This window comes from Rhipicephalus microplus, chromosome X (assembly GCF_043290135.1).
Source record: "Rhipicephalus microplus isolate Deutch F79 chromosome X, USDA_Rmic, whole genome shotgun sequence".
In the NCBI taxonomy this organism is placed as follows: Eukaryota; Metazoa; Arthropoda; class Arachnida; order Ixodida; family Ixodidae; genus Rhipicephalus; species Rhipicephalus microplus.
In genome coordinates, this window is record NC_134710.1 from 472,222,743 (window position 1) to 472,239,241 (window position 16,499).

The 16,499-nt window shown below is 45.4% G+C and overlaps 2 protein-coding genes across 11 annotated transcripts in view; both read left to right on the forward strand.

Annotated features, from left to right (window-relative positions):
* Positions 1 to 16,499, forward strand: part of Ctl2 (Choline transporter-like 2) — a 380,476-nt gene that overhangs the window by 307,434 nt on the left and 56,543 nt on the right. For all 10 annotated transcript variants that reach the window (XM_075881408.1, XM_075881410.1, XM_075881415.1 and 7 more), the window contains one exon: positions 971 to 1,099. In XM_075881408.1, coding sequence (XP_075737523.1) covers positions 971 to 1,099 — 129 coding nt within the window. The remainder of the gene's footprint in view (positions 1 to 970; positions 1,100 to 16,499) is intronic.
* LOC142777113 (uncharacterized) lies at positions 1,139 to 15,191 on the forward strand. Its single transcript, XM_075881418.1, has one exon. It carries the CDS (start codon positions 7,812 to 7,814, stop codon positions 9,675 to 9,677), a length of 1,866 nt encoding a protein of 621 aa, XP_075737533.1. The 5' UTR covers positions 1,139 to 7,811; the 3' UTR covers positions 9,678 to 15,191.

Below are 16,499 nucleotides of genomic sequence, written 5' to 3' on the forward strand. Positions count from 1 at the left end.
TATTCAGGTGGTTTGCAAACGTTTTTCAGGCAAGGCTGAGTGTCACTGCCTATGATCTTAGTTCTTCGATTATACGACGCCCGGATTATGCGACAGTTTTGCGTGATCCCCTGAAAATCTTATAATCGGGGTTCTACTTTACGACTCTAATTTTTTCTTCACAGCAAGTTGCATGTTATCTCTATTTTAGCAGTGTTTTCTCAAGCATTGTAGTCCTGACTGTTCAGCTATATTATGAGAAGCACAGGGATGGGGACACAGTACAGTATTGATTAGACTGAATGTTGTTGTAATGTCTTTTTGATGCCCACACCCAGAAGTGCTGTGCTATTAGATTGTTTCCTGTGAGTTGTTGTGGCTCCCTTATATAGACATTTGATATGTCAGTCATTAACTGTGGAAAGGAAACGTTCCTGTTCAAATAGGAATTGAAGATGGGAAACTTGCCAAGACAAGAGGCACTAGATGCAATGTGAAGCATATTTTTTAGGCCTTACATGACCATTTTGGCACTTCTGTCCATCAGACTTCGTGACACCTTTTAAGTTTGCGAAGGTCTCGTAAGGTCCCTCAAGGCCTGTGGCAGTGTTCAAAAACCCATGTGACCTCAGAGCCAGCGATGACGTCACATGATGACATTTTCATGATGGCACAGATGGCTGTTATTCCCAATTTTATTGTGACATCACCTGATGGTGTCGTCATGATACCACAGTTTGCTGAAATTTATTGCGTGTTTCTCACACTGCGTTCGTTACGTCCTGTTGAAGGACGTCTGATCTCCAATTGTGTAAGTTATTACCAAATCTGCAGCTGGCTTTTGCCTTCATATGTTGCACAGAGTGCAACGTGCTGCCATTTTTGTGTGAGAAATTTTCTTTTTGATCCGTCGCTAATTAACCCTGAATAGAGTAAGTCAAGAATGTGGCAGTAGGTGCCTCCTTTTGAGTGACAACTCTCTTCCTTTCAGGTACCACTTGGGATCAGTTGCATTTGGCTCCCTCATCCTGACGATAGTCCGTGTCATACGAATTGTGCTCGAGTACATTGATGAGAAGCTCAAGAAGTACGACAATGAGTTTACCAAGTGCCTCTTGAGGTGAGTCTGAAAAGTGTCTTTCTTTAGCTAGGTGAAATACAGTAGTTGTGGAAAAGAAAAAAATGTTTTTAATGCGAGAGTGTTTTATGATGCTGGGGTTCACCATGACTTCACTTATGTATTTCTGTCACAGATGTTACATTATAAAATGTAGTGACAAATGAAGAAAAAAAACTAAAAGAAAAAGTTATTTTGACAGGAATCGAACTGACGACCCTTTACTCCACAGCGTGCAGTGCTAAACAACTCTGCTACAGAGCATAGATTCTTCACTACACTAATGGCAAGCCATTTCTATACACCATTTACCGCCGGTGATACGCAGAGCTCGGAGGTACTTCACTATGTTGTCGTTATCCCAGTGAGACAACACAAAGGGCACTAAGGGTGCACTTTAAAGATCATCATCGCGCTGTTTGAGATGCGAATGGGCCTCCTACCTTTACTAGCTGTACTTTTTTTTTTTGAGGCATGGTTGCTCTTGCGCGTGTGCTTATCTTGGAAAGGGAGCTGTTCGCATGTCTAGAGCTTTCACTGCGAAGTTTGCGTTGGAACTTGCAGAGCGCACGAAGGTCACTTCACTCACTGCAGCAGCCTCGCAGGGGCATCTGCGAGAGCAGTCGTTCCGTGGGTAGCGTCACCACAAACCCGAGCTTACAGGGGGGCTTTTGACTCCCTCCCACGCCTAGCCGTGCGTGGCTTTGCCGTGTTCGCGAAAAAGGGGATCCTGGGGGTTGAGCCGACGCTGGGTTATTGGACCTTTAAGGTTCCCCGGTGGAGGCAACACACCCCTTTGGCCCCGGCTTCACGTAGACGGCACCCCTGGGCTGACCCACCCAGGGGAAATCAGCAGTCGCCTTTTCCTGTCTCTCTCTTCTTACATCTTCATCTTTTTCTCCTCTTTAAATCTGTCCTGTACTCTTCTCTTTTCTATTTACTTCATTATTTTCTGGCGGCTAGGGTTAACCTTGTGTGGCTATCCTACCTAGTGTAAACCATATTCGGTTGTAGCAATGGCGTACTGCTGGCGTAGGGCAGACTTGTTCACATGATCTGCCGCGTCTCCTTGTTGGGCTCCGTGGTTGGTGGTAGGCACCGCTACCAAAGAAGCCATTTTTCATGGGACCTCAGAACTTTCCTGTAACCGATCGTGCCCTGAAAAGGGTATGCATCGATGCATCCTCTTTGTTTTTCCCCCAAGATATTCAAACTTTCCGAAGATACCATGTTCTTCACTGTGAAGAAATATCTACTAAAGCCAGAGCAATATCACCTTTTCTCGTGGCCAAGTGCCTAAAAGACACCATTGGGACTGGCTATAAGGCCTCAAAGATGGCAAGCGGGGACATTCTCTTCAAATTAAAAGACAAAGAACAGTACAACAAACTTTCACACCTCGTAGCGTTTTGCAATACCCCTGTATCAGTTACTGCACATCGTACTCTGAATACTGTGAAGGGCGTTGTATCCGATCAAGACCTTATGACACTAAGCGAAGAGGAACTCCTTGACGGATGGAAGGACCAAGGCATAACACATGTGCATCGCATAAAAATCGGACGCAACAACACTGAAACTGCAACAAAGCACGTAATACTTACTTCAAATTCAAACATTCTACCCCAGACACTCGAAACCCGCTACGTAAAACTTTGTGTGCGTCCATCCGTTCCTAACCTAAGACGTTGCTTTAAGGGGGGACGCGGCCTTTGAAAACCGAAAAATCGCGAAAAAGTCGATTTTTGGCAAACCACATATTCGGGCAGTATGTGTCATAAACTACCTTTTCTGTAAATATCAACGTCTAATTCGTCGCGAAACCATTTGAAATAAAGTTTAGAACATGCCGCGGCGGCCCTCGAGCGGCGCGCGAGCGCTCAAAATACCCCAACTTGGCGTAATCGCAGTTTCTCGACCGCTCGACGGAGCGCCGCCATTTTGGTGTTGTTTTGTTTGTGAATTCTTGCTCTTTCTTTCCCCGCCACCTGCGTCGCCGGCGGCAGCGCAGGAGAGGAGCAAGCCGCTCATGATTGGAGGGCTCGCGAGAGCTTTCAAGTTTCCCGCGGCTGAGGCGCGCAGCTGGGATTGGGCGAAGCGCGCGCTCCCCAAGGACACGGGGGAGCCCGCGACTGCCATTGGCTGCTGCGCGCGATGACGTAGCGCTCTTGCGCATAATGCGGCCGATGCGGCCGCTCGTCTGCTGCTCTTCCGTCCGGCGTCTTTGTGTTCCGCTCGCTTCCGTGTATCGTTGCAGCCGTTCGCATACTCTCCACGTTTCAATTGTCTTCGAAACGATTTTCAACCGTCTTTACGAGACGATTTTCAACCGTCTATACGAGACTGTTGTTGTGTTCGCTCACGATGCGCCCAACGAAAAAGAAGACGCTACAATCGTTCGGTGCAAGGAAGCGAGCTATGAAGCTTGTCCGCGCGGCGAGGCTCTCCGCTCGCACGTGCGCCGACGGTGATCGCGCCGACGGTACCTGTGGGGCAGCTTCTGCTTCATCTACGCAAGAGAGTGGTCGCATCGACGCGCCTAGCAACGGGACTCCTGCTCCGCCGGTGCAAGAATTTGTCGTTACAAGTGCGCCTGGTGTCTCGTGCTCATCGACAGTGGCTTCCGCATCTTCTCTTTCATCGGCCTCGAGTGCGATCGCATCGTCAACTGTGCATTTGCAAACAAGTTTCCTGACGTGCGAGGAGAAAGAGGCGGCGGATCAACAACACGCTGCTGCGCAAAGAGAACTTTATTTTTATTTATTTACAAGCTACTGCAGGCATGGAGCCCAAGCAGGAATTGTACAGGCAGTAAGGCAATCAAGCCAAACATCACACAGCATACAATAATTCAATCATCACACACATACAACAACAATGCAACCAAACTTATCGTAACAGCGATGATTTAAGTGGGAATGTGTGAATCGCAAAGGGAATCAAAGGGAAACAACAAGGCACTGAAAGTAAGAGAGAAAAATAACTGCAAAACATTTTTACATCCTCAGGAAAACATGTGCGTCAATAGAATCTGTCGATAGCAGGGCGGCGGCACGGTAAATTGTTCCACTCACAGATTGTGCGCGGGAAAAACGAAATTTTGAAGAGATTAGTTTTGGAGAAATACGGAGTTAAGGCAAGGGAGTGTGAATGACGACCGCGCCGTGTTTCCAGGCGACTAATGTAGGGGCTGTGATCAAATAAGAGCTCCCGGTTAACCATTTGGTGCAGTAATTTTAGCCTAAATGATTTACGTCGTGATTCTAACGTTGGGATACCATGTCTTTCCATCTGGGCAGAAACGGAGTCTGTTGGACCGTACATACCATAAATAAAGCGGACGGCCCTTCTTTGAATTCTTTCGAGGCATTCGATATTGCTTTTAGTGTGAGGATCCCAAATAACGCAGGCATATTCAAGTTTAGGTCTAATTATAGAAGTATATGCTAAGTATTTAACCTCGGAGGGAGCGGTTTTGAGTTTGTGTCGTAATAAACAAAGTTTACGGAAAGCGGCAGCGCATATGTTAGTTATGTGAGAGTTCCAACTTAAGGTACTGGTTAATGTTACGCCAAGATATTTGTGTTCATCTACTTGCTTAAGCGGTTGGTCACAAGTACAATAAGAGAATTCAAGGGGGTGTTTCTTTCTAGTCATTCGGAGGTAAACTGTTTTGTCATGGTTTAATTGCATGTTTGTAGTTTTACTCCAAGAAGCAACGTTTTCTAATGCCGAGTTTAACGCAAGTTGGTCCTCGATGCTATTAATTTCATTAAAAAGTATACAGTCATCTGCAAAAAGACGTATTTGGACCGGACTGTTTATAACGTTAACAATGTCATTACAAAAAATAAGGAAAAGTAAAGGGCCTAGCACACTTCCCTGCGGTACGCCAGACGTAACAGGGAGAGCGTCAGAAGTGCTTCCATTAATGTCGACGTACTGTCTACGGTTACTTAAATAGGCAGTTAGCCAAGAGACGATGAACGCTGGAAGCCCGATTTGAACTAATTTATCGATTAATTTGTCGTGCGATACGCGATCGAAGGCCTTACTAAAATCTAAGAGTATGAGGTCAACCTGTCCCCCCTTATCAAGAACTGAAGAAGCGTGGTGAACAACTGTAAGTAGTTGAGTGACGGTTGAGAATCCCTTGCGAAACCCGTGTTGAAATGGAGAAAGGATTTGATGGGTATCTAAAAATTGTGTAATGAACGTAGAAACAACGTGTTCAAGTAACTTACAGGCGGATGATAACATAGATATGGGTCTGTAGCTGGGAATTAAGAGTGGGTCGCCTTTTTTAGAAATAGGTACGATACGGGCTATTTTAAAATCAGAAGGTAGCGTGGCCGTACAAAGAGAAGATTCAAAAATAAGTACAAGAAATTTCGTCAAAGTTTCAGCATAACGACGGAGAAATGCGTTCGGGATGCCATCAGGCCCTGGCGTCGATTTGTTTTTTAATCGAAGTAACATATTTAAGACACCATTGTGCAAAACAATATTGACATCAGGGTATGAAGCTATTGAATTACTCTGTTTCAACTGAGACTGCGAAAATACGCCATGGAAAAACAAATTGAAGTGATTCGCGATTGCTCGAGGATTAGTCAATTTAGATCCGTCGACTGAAATTTCAGTTATGTTTTCATTGCGCTGTCTAATAAAGTTCCAGAATTTATGTGATTCCTCTCTTAGGAAGTTCGGTAAAGTAGTGTTAAAGTAGAAATTTTTGGCACGAGTAATAGCATTGAAAAGGGTAGCACGAATTTTGGCGAGTTGTTGAGGCTCTGTACGTTTTTTTTGCAAGCGCTTGGCTTTGCGTTTAAGGTGAATTATAGATCTAGATATCCAGGGCGTATATTTAGCGGTCTTCTTAACTTTATCGGGTACGAAGTTTCGCAAACAGAATAAACACATATTTTTAAATTTATTCCAAAGGACTTCAACATCGTGATCATTGAAATTTGGCCAGGTATTTTCTAAATACTCAGTAATTGCAGTGTCATTAGCTTTCGCAAAGTCTTTCACTTTTTTGAGAGCTGGGCAACTTTTTGCATTTTTGTAATGAAGGGAAATGGATGCAAAAACAATTTTGTGATCTGAGAAACCATGTTCCACAGACACGTGGTACTTTTCGAAAGATCTGGGCAGGAAAACAAGGTCAAGTAGAGAGGATGAATTGCCACAAACTCGGGTTGGTTGCTGAACTATTTGAACAAGGTTGTGTGAAAACATAATGTCGAGAATATCGTCACTGTGACAAGAATCGGGTCTTGTTTTCAAGCGGTCCCAATCAAAGTTGGGCAGATTAAAATCCCCTAGGATGAAAAGCTTATTTTTACTGAAAGAGGCCAAATGAGATCGCAAATTTACAAGAAAATCGGGCCCAGAATCGGGCGGTCTGTACACAGCGATAACAATGATTACTTTGTTTCCGAAAGAAACCCTTAAACATAGGCTTTCAGTATCTGGCGATTGCGCTAGAAGGGATGCTTTGATACTGGTTTTTAAAATCACTGCAACACCCCCACCTCTAGTTGGCCGGTCTCTTCGAAATATTTTGTAACCTGGCGGAACTAAGTTGTCATCAGGTATTTCACTGTGAAGCCATGTTTCCGTAATGACGGTCAAGTGTGGGCTATGACATAACAAAAGGGCTTCAAGCTGTGCCGTTTTGTTAACGAGACTGCGGGCATTCAAGTTAACGACCCTGATGGCAAGTTCAGATGACTGTCACAGAGCGGACGGGTTAGGATTGTTACCGTTACAATCGCAAGACGGGTCTACGACGTCAACCGGGAGAATTTCAATGCTAATCACCCCACTGGATTGTGAAGGCGCGCGCCGTTGATCAGAATGAGTGGAGATTTTTTGCCGTTGATTAGACTTTGCGTTCCAGATAAAAGTATCGCCGTCAACGTGCAGTTTATCATGTACGAGGTAAACTTTTTTACCAGCAGCTTTCTCACTTTTGGCACTTTCCCAGAGCATTTTTCGTTTTTTTAGGGTATGTGCTGAGTAGTCATTCTGTATGTAAATTTTAGAGCCCTTTAGTTGTTTTGCATTTTTGAGGACAGCAACTTTTTCATTAAAGTCCTGGAAAAACAAAATAACTGGCCTTTTGACTGGACCTTTGCCTAGCCTGTGGATTCGACCTACGGATTCGCACTTAACTCCCAGTTTTTGTTGAAATGTTTCCTTAATGACTTTTCGCTTAAGATCGTCTTCTGTTTCGTTACGGTCTTCAGTTATTCCAAAAACCACCAAATTCGACCGTCTGCTTCGGTCTTCAAGGTCGACAAGTTTGCGCTTCTGGGATTCCACCGAAGTAGAAAAGGATCTTATGGCGTTGTCGATGTGGTTTAATCTTGCAGTTTTAGATTTAAGCTCGTTAATGTGAATATCCAATTCTAAAAAACGGCTCTTCAAGTCCCCTAAAAGGCTTTCAGTTTTCGCTTTCAGATCTGCCACCTCTCCTCGCAGAGCCTCTTGCCCTTCCAAAATTTGTACCAATAATTCTTGGGTTTTAGGACCTGGATTGGTTTCAACATCTCCACAAAGAAGTAATTCTAGAACAAGAAAGCATTCATAAGCACATTTGCAGCACTGATCGGGGCACGGCAGGACCAGCAGAAAAGGATTGTTGCTTTTAAGACTGGTGTAAACTGAACCAACCTGCATCAGGTAGAAAAACGGCTTAAAACGAGCCATGCTCCCGCAAGGTCCGCCGTGCCCATTGAAGACAAAGTGTTGGAGACGATCTTTTATAGGCACCGCATCAGTAGACGTCACGGCCCCGAGTTGCATAGGTGGCAGCAGGGAGACGATGACGTCACCCAGATGTGGCACGTGTGGGCGATGTGGCTCTTTGACGGATAGTTGCTGGTGCAAGGGCGGCGGGAAAGTGTCCGAGGGCGAGGAGAACTGTGCGGCTAACGGGTTGGCCAGCGCAGTTCTCCTCCGCTCCGTCGCTATGCCAGCGACGGAGCGGAAATTTCAGGCAATGGAGCGCGATCATGAAGCTGCCACCGCTACAAGTGAAGGCGAAAAATTTTTCCTTGTGCAAACGGATGCCCTTGACGACCTGCTATCTCGGACCCCGTGCCACCGGTGCACCGCGATTGGGATGAAGGTACGAGGAGGCACCCAACTTGGACTTGCTGCAAAGCTTGAGCTAGTATGCTTGCATTGTGGAGTAGTTTCAAGCTCATGGAGTTCATCTCGTCAGGATGACACAAAGGCCTTTGATGTGAATGTAAGAGCCATTATGGCAACAAAACAAATAGGCAAGGGACAAACAGCTCTCAACGACTTTTGGGCAGCGATGAACGTGTCCCATCGTGGCCTCCATCACAAGACCTTTCAGAAGCACCTGAAGAAATTCAGGGAACCGCAGACACAATGCATAGAAAATTTTTATGCAGAATCTGCTTCTGCTGTAAAAGCCACTTACAAAGAAATGGATCAATATTTCACCAGGGATATAACAGTTTGTTATGATGGAACATGGCACAAGCGTGGGCACACATCCCATATTGGAGTCGGGGCAATTATCGAATACCATACGGGCCTTATCTTGGACGCCGTTGTTCTGTCTAATCAGTGCCTTGGTTGCCAAGTAGGGCCAAAGCCTGAAGACGCAGACTATGCATGCTGGCTGGAGAATCATGTGTGCCAGAAAAACACCGACTCTAAATCAGGGAGAATGGAGGTTGAGGCAGCTATCATCCTCTTTTCACGCTCACTGTCGAAGCACAACCTCCGTTACACAACGCTCGTGTCTGATGGAGATAGTGCCACCTTCTCTGCCCTTGTACAAGAAAATGTTTATGGACTGGTCCCCATTTCAAAAGAGGAATGCCTGAACCACGTTCAGAAGAGGATGGGGACTGCACTTCGCAACCTTGTGCAGAAAAGTGACAAGGCTTTGGGAGGGAAGGGCAGCCTGACAAAGGCCCTCATCGACAAGTTGACAGATTATTATGGATGGGCCCTACGGAACAATTCCGATGATGTGGCTGCAATGCGGCGGGCAGTGATGGCATCGTACCACCATGTGACGTCGACGGATGAGGAGCCGCATCACGACTTGTGCCCAGAGGGTGCAGACTCCTGGTGTCGTCACAATGCCAGCAAGATTACCGGTGTTCCACCTCCAAAGCATTCGTACAAGCTGCCACGCTATGTTGCAGATGCACTTCTACCCATTTATGAGAGGCTCTCACAGGCTTTTCTTCTGCAACGCTGCCTGGGAGCAAAGACGCAGAATGCATCAGAGTCCTTTCACTCTGTGCTGTGGTCCCTCATGCCCAAAGAGCAGTATGCGTCACTGATTGCTGTGGAGACAGCACTGCATGATGCAGTGCTAAGATACAATGCTGGCTGCGACAGGGCCACCCAAGAGCTAGCTTCATCAGTGGGGCTAACACCTGGCCACCTGGCCATTCAACGGGCAGCCGAGAAAGATTCTCTGCGCTTGAAAAAGGCTAAGAAGCGATCCCTAGAGAAGATGGAAAGGCGGCAAAGAAAGAGAGTGCCAAAGGACACCTCCAGTTACGCTGCAGGTTCATTTTAGAACTGCCTCTGTGCTCAAAACTTTCAAACGTCGTTTTCTCAAAATGACTTTTTTGGCTAGTAAGGCTGCTTATTCCAGCCATATCTCTGGAACCACTCATTGGATTTCCATAAGTCTTTTTTTATTATGTACATGAATAAATTTCTGAGGGGGTAACAAGCCCATTTTTTCAATATATTGTGTGTGTTATTTATTATATTTAATCAAAATTTGATTGATAATATCCTAATCACGAACACAAAGTTTGATGGTCTGCTAAAACTTTTCAGCAAGGAAATTTAAAAAAAGGGCTCTGTTACCCCCTGGAGTATCAATCTGGGAATCATCATAGTTAACTTCACAGTTCCAGCACCTTTTGAAAGTTCTCCAGGCCTGGAATAAGAGAACCATGTGCACTACCCTGATATTCTGCTGTAACTTGAAAACCAGTGAACATAACTTGATGAAATTTTGTAGTTCTTCTAATGCTTTTGCTATAAGTCTATCCTGAAAATTTCATTAAGATATCTCAATAAACAAAAAAGTTGGTATCCGATGGTAGCCTCCCCCCTTAAAAACCAACGATTCGGACACGGATCTCAAACCTGTCGAGGTCAGCTTACTTGTGGTGAATGCGGCATAACTGGTCACGGTACTGATGAGTGCGAATATGATGAGATTCACTGTGCAAACTGCAAAGGCAGCCATGCCGCATACTCCATTGCGTGCCCAGCCTGGAAAAGAGAAAAATAAATTATCACCATAAAAGTTAACAAAAATATAACATTCAGTGAAGCACGACAGCAAGTCTCACCGTCTTTCACACTAAGAACTTCCTTCGCTGAAGTGGTGCAATGAGGGGCGGCACCACAATGGCCCTTGGCGGCTACCTGGACCACACCTAGCGTGTGCAGGTCAAAGCCACCTGCCCCTCTGGTGGGAGCAGCCAGCGCTGCTCTGCTCACAGCCAACCAGTCCACACCGGTGGCCTCTACAAGCCCTGGCAGCAGCCAGAGCAATGATGAGGAGACTAAGGAGGCCCCAACAACCTCCTGCCCAGTGGGGGCAGAGACTTCATCGACGGAGGCGAAGTCTAAGCGGCACACAGATGGCTCTTTGGAGCGGGTGTCCAGTGCCTCACAGAATGCTATAGACACCACTTCTAGCCAAACGGCGCGAGTAGCGCCAAAGGAGCGGCGACCTCTTGTCGATCGCTTCAAAAAAGACGAAACAACAATTACGTGGCCTCACAAAGGCCCTGTAAAATGAGCCAATCTCAATCTTGTCTGCGCACAGCACTTTTTAAAAATTCCTAATGGATAAAATCATTCAGTGGAATGTTAGAGGGCTCCTCAGAAATCTAAATGATGTTCAAGAACTTCTCAGTAAGTTCAACCCAAAAGTGCTGTGTGTGCAAGAAACACACCTAACTCCTAAATACAGCAACTTTCTCTGCCAATACATTACTTTCTGGAAGGACAGTGAAGATGCTGCCGTATCATCCGGCGGAGTAGCCATTATAGCTGATAGAAGTGCGGCATGCCAGCAGATGAAGCTCCGGAGAGCTCTTGAGGCAGTGGCCATTCGAGCTGTGCTTTTTAACAAACTCATCACCTTATGCTCTCTGTATATACCACCTCACCATCAGCTTAAAAGGCGCAACTTGGAATCATTAATAGATGAACTACCAGAACCCTTTTTGATTTTAGGTTACTTTAACGCACACAATGCCCTGTGGGGTGATTCTTGCTGTGACGCTCGAGGACGTCTCATTGGACAGCTTCTTTATTCGTCTAGGTTATAAATACAAAGGAGCCTACGTATTTTCCTCGCAAACAATTAGTACTCCTTGATAGATCTTAGCATTTCATCACCATCACTTTTAGCTAATTTTAAATGAAATGTTCTTAAAAACTCTTATGGGAGTGACCACTTCCTGATCATCCTGAGCGTGCCAAACAAAGGCCAACTATCTTCGCAGGTTCCGAGGTGGAAGCTTGACTCAGATGATTGGAAACAGTACAAAACTCTTACCCACATGACATGGACTGAGTTGTCTGCTCTGACCATAGATGATGCTGTCGCGTATTTCACAGCTTTTGAAATTGATGCCGCATCTATGTGCATTATTCAAACAAGTGGAATGTGTTCTAAACGGCGAGTCCCATGGTGCAATGATGCCTGTAAGAAAGCTCGGATGATTCAGAACAAAGCGTGGGCATTGCTCAGTGATTTTTCAACAGTGGAAAACTTGGAAAATTTTAAGCAGGTCAAATCGCAAGCAAGGAGAACACACAGACAAGCCAGACGAGAGAGCTGGACAAAGTTCATTACGAGCATCAACTCATACACAGATGAAAGAAAAGTGTGGAACAAAGTCCAGAAAATAAAGGCCAACAAACATATTCTCTCCCATTAGTAAATACCCTCGGAGAAAGCTTGGAGGACCAAGCGAACTTTCTTGGAACACATTTTGAAAATATATCGAGCTCCTCACACTACTCTGACGCATTACAAAAATACAAAGCACAGTTGGAACAACAATACCTAGAAAAGAAATCTAAAAAAAATCGATTCTTATAATGAGCCATTCTTCTTAGCAAAAATGCAAAGAGCGCTGAACTGTTGCAACACATCTTGTCCAGGTCCCGACGCCATAATGTATGAGATGCTGAAGCAACTAGCCTCCTAAACATGAAAAAATTTTTTTTCTTTACAATCTTATCTGGTTTTCTGGCGTGATCCCCTCTTTTTGGAGGGAAGCTGTGATAATTCCGATTTTGAAGCAGGGTAAAGATCCGTCGTCTGCATCAAATTACAGGCCTATAACATTAACCAGTTGCATCTGTAAAGTTTTTCGAAAAAATGATCAATTGCCGCCTACTCCACTTCCTAGAATCAAACAAACTGCTAGACCCATATCACTGCGGATTTAGAGAAGGCCGATCCACCACCGATCATCTCGTACGGATTGAGACACGCATACGTGAAGCCTTTGTCCATAACCAATTTTTTCTATCTGTATTTCTCGACATGGAAAAGGCCTATGATATAGCGTAGAGGTTTGGGATATTAAGAGGCCTGTCGCATATGGGTATACGTGGTATTATGTTCAATATCATCGAAAGTTAGCTGTCTGATTGCATATTTCGAGTTCGAGTGGGCAATGTCTTGTCCCGAATATTTGTACAGGAAACCGGAGTACCACAGGGTGGGGTACTGAGCTGCACGCTCTTTATTATAAAAATGAACTCTCTCCATCAGTACATCCCCCATAACATATTTTACTCCACATATGTTGATGACATCCAGATAGCTTTTCAATCGTGTTCCCACGGCATCTGTGAAAAAAAAGTTGTTTTAGTTATGCACAAAATTAATTAGTGAGTAAAAGTATAATTTAATTTGTCACAGGCACAGGTCCAGCTTGCTATAAACAAAGTGTCCAATTGGGCTGATGAAAATGGGCTCAAATTCAACCCACAAAAAAGCTCATGTGTCCCGTTCACACGGAAAAGAGGCTTGCACCCTAATCCTCAGATTGTCATGAAAGGTGAATGTCTGCCCATAAGCACAGAACATAAGTTTCTAGGTATAATCTTGGATGCAAAACTAACATTCGTATCACACATCAAACACCTTAAAAATAAATGCATGAAAACAATGAATATCCTGAAGTTACTGTCGCACACATCCTGGGGCAGCGACAGAAGGTGCCTCATGAATCTGTACAAAAGCCTGGTACATTTACGTGTTGACTATGTGGCAATAGTATATCATTCCGCCTCACCAAGCTTATTGAAGATTCTGGATCCTGTACATCATCTGGGGATCCGCCTCTCTACAGGTGTTTATCGAACGAGCCCTGTAGAGAGCCTTTACGCTGAGTCCAATGAGTGATCACTCTCCCTGCAGAGGTTCTACATGTCTTTTATCTATTATCTGAAAGCAAATGGCGATAAGGAACGCCCTACGCATTCCATAATTATCTGTCTAGTTCTGCACTTTTTTGCCTACGCATTCCATAATTATCTGTCTAGTTCTGCACTTTTTTGTAAACCGCCCCTTGATGAGGCAGCCTTACTCACTTCGCGTGAGGGGCCTAACCGAGATAACAGGTGTGCCGCTCTTTGAACAGTGTCTCATGGCTCCTGCTGCACACCGACTGCCGTGGCAGTGGCAGGTGATAGAATGATATGTATCCTTCGCGGAAGTGACGAAGCATGCACCTATTGCACATATACACACATACTTCATGGAACTTAAACACAAATACGCTTGCCCTGAATTTTTTACCGATGCCTCCAAGTCTCTCACTTCTGTGTCCTATGCAGCTGTAGGGCCATCCTTTTCAGCTTCTGGTAAAGCATTTTCACTGCAGAAGCTCATGCGCTATCTGTGACTGCCAAACAAATTAAGAAACTAAAACTAGAACGCGCGGTTATATACACGAACTCTTTGAGTGTTGTAACAGCTTTGAAAACAATGAAAGAGCATAAAAATCCTGTGCTTGTATCGCTGTACTCGCTTTTATGTACGATCTACGCACTCAAACGGCATGTTGTGGTGTGCTGGGTGCCAGGACACCGCGAGATTGCTGGAAACGTGGCTGCGGACCAGCTAGCTGTATCCGCGCACGACAATGCTGCCACTTTACTGTCCCTGCACTTGACATAAAGCACTTCCTAAAGCAAAGCCTCAGAGCAAATTGGCAGCGCCTATGGGATAGGCAGACTGAAAATAAACTACATATTGCCGCACACGCATATCCAAGGTCCTCTCGATCATCGAAGCCTCGGTGACGAACTCAGCGACGGTCTTAGGGGGGTTGCGGATGAGTCTAGTGAAGAGCTCTTGTTTAACTCCCCGCATCAGAAAGCGCACCTTCTTATCTTCTGCCATTTCGGGGTCAGCTCTCCGGAACAGCATCTTCATCTCCTCAGCGAACAGTACAACACCTTCGTTAGGGTGTTGCATTCGCGTCTCCAACAAAAGGGCGGCTCGTTCTTTCCGCACAACCGTAGCGAATGTTTTGAGGAATTCACTCTTAAAGACAGTCCAGTCGGTTAGGGAGCCTTCATGGTTCTCAAACCACGTTCGAGCTACATCCTCCAAATAGAAGAAGACATGACGAAACGTTTCTTCGTCATCCCACCTGTTAAAGATGCGGATGTGCTCCAGCTTCTCTAGCCACTCTTCCGGGTCTTCACCAGGAGATCCTCGGAATGATGGTCTTCACCAGGAGATCTCGGTCTTCACCAGGAAATCCTCGGGCTCACGAAGTTGTTGCAGAACGACGGGAGGGTTGGTAGCGCTGGTCATGGTGCCTGCGTTGATCATCGTGGTTCTTACGTCTTCTTTCCTCTTTTTATCCGGGAGCAGTCCAAACTCTGGCTGAAGGCCTTGCTGTCGGCGGCTGACACGAGTTGGGCGTGCTCGTTGTGTTGGGCTTGCTTGTCGGCTTGGCAATGGCTTAGGGTTCATGTACCCCGCACCTCCACCAGATGTCACGCAGCAAAGGACGACGCAGTTGTCTATAAGGGAAACAAGTTTATTGGAGCGAACCTGTGCTTCCCTAACAACTGAAAGAATACACAGGCGGCGAAGCAGCAGCCGGCAAAACGACCTGCACGCTAGTGCACGTCGTTTATGCCGCTTATGCCGCGAACCATGCTTATGCTTATGCCGCGAACCATGCATTGGGTTTGTTTATTTGTGTTTTGTTTTTTCGGCCTGGCTGCGCCGGCCTGTGCTATCGCCGTTTTCACAGCGTTTCGAACAAACGCTACCACAGCGTTTCGAACAAACGCTATCGAACAACGCTTCAGGCGTTGTTCGATAGAAACAACGCTTTAAGCGTTGTTTGTTAGAAGCGCTGTTCGAACGAACAGCGTTTCTAACAAACGCTATCACGGCGTTCTCGATACAATTCGACTATTCGAGAAACCCTCGCGCCGAGGGATATAAATTCCCGCACAGCCGATGCCACGTCATTCGATCGCCGACGCTCACTAGTGTGCACGTCGTTTTGCCAGCCGCTGCTTCGCCGCCTGTGTATTCTTTCAGTTGTTAGGGGAGCACAGGTTCGCTCCAATAAACTTGTTTCCCCTATAGACAACTGCGTCGTCCTTTGCTGCGTGACAATATTATCAAACCCAAACTTGAAAATTTGGACCAGTATCTAAATCTCGCTACGGACAAGTAACACTTACCAAGCTACAAATAGGACACACACACAGAACATATTCATATCTTCTTTCTGGTGGTGAACAGCCTAGCTGTGACAAATGTGGTGAACCACTTGCAGTTCTTCACATCCTTGTCCAGTGCAGTGAGTTGGATGGTATCAAAAAAAAAAAAAAACATTTTTTACTGCCCTATCAACAGCAGCTTCCACTGCACCCTTCTATGTTTATCGGTAGGAATGCACTGTTTAAACAAAAATCATTGTTGGCATTTTTAAAAGTACATGGTTTTAACACTATATTTTGAGGTGACCCGTAGCACGGCCTCTGCAGACAACACCCTGCCTCGTGGCTCTTGTGTTCAAGGGCACTGATGAGGCTAATGTGCTAAATAACTTGTCAGTCCCAAAGTTTTCCTTATCCTTTAACTATGAGTATTTCCATTAGTTTTTACTTAATTATTTCACCTCACTCACATGGTTTCAATATGTTGTTTTATCCATCTTAAGGCGAGCAATTTTAGGCCCTTATTCAGCCCTGTAGCATCATCTTAGCTGATATACTTCACATGCCATTGTTGCATTGCAAATCATTGCTACTCTTCCATCTTTTCCATGGTGCTCTTTGGCCAAGACATGGGCCTTGTGCCATTAAAACC

Coding starts and splice junctions, on each gene's coding strand:
- LOC142777113 (XM_075881418.1), top strand. CDS start 7,812: ATGCTCCCGCAAGGTCCGCCGTGCCCATTGAAGACAAAGTGTTGGAGA.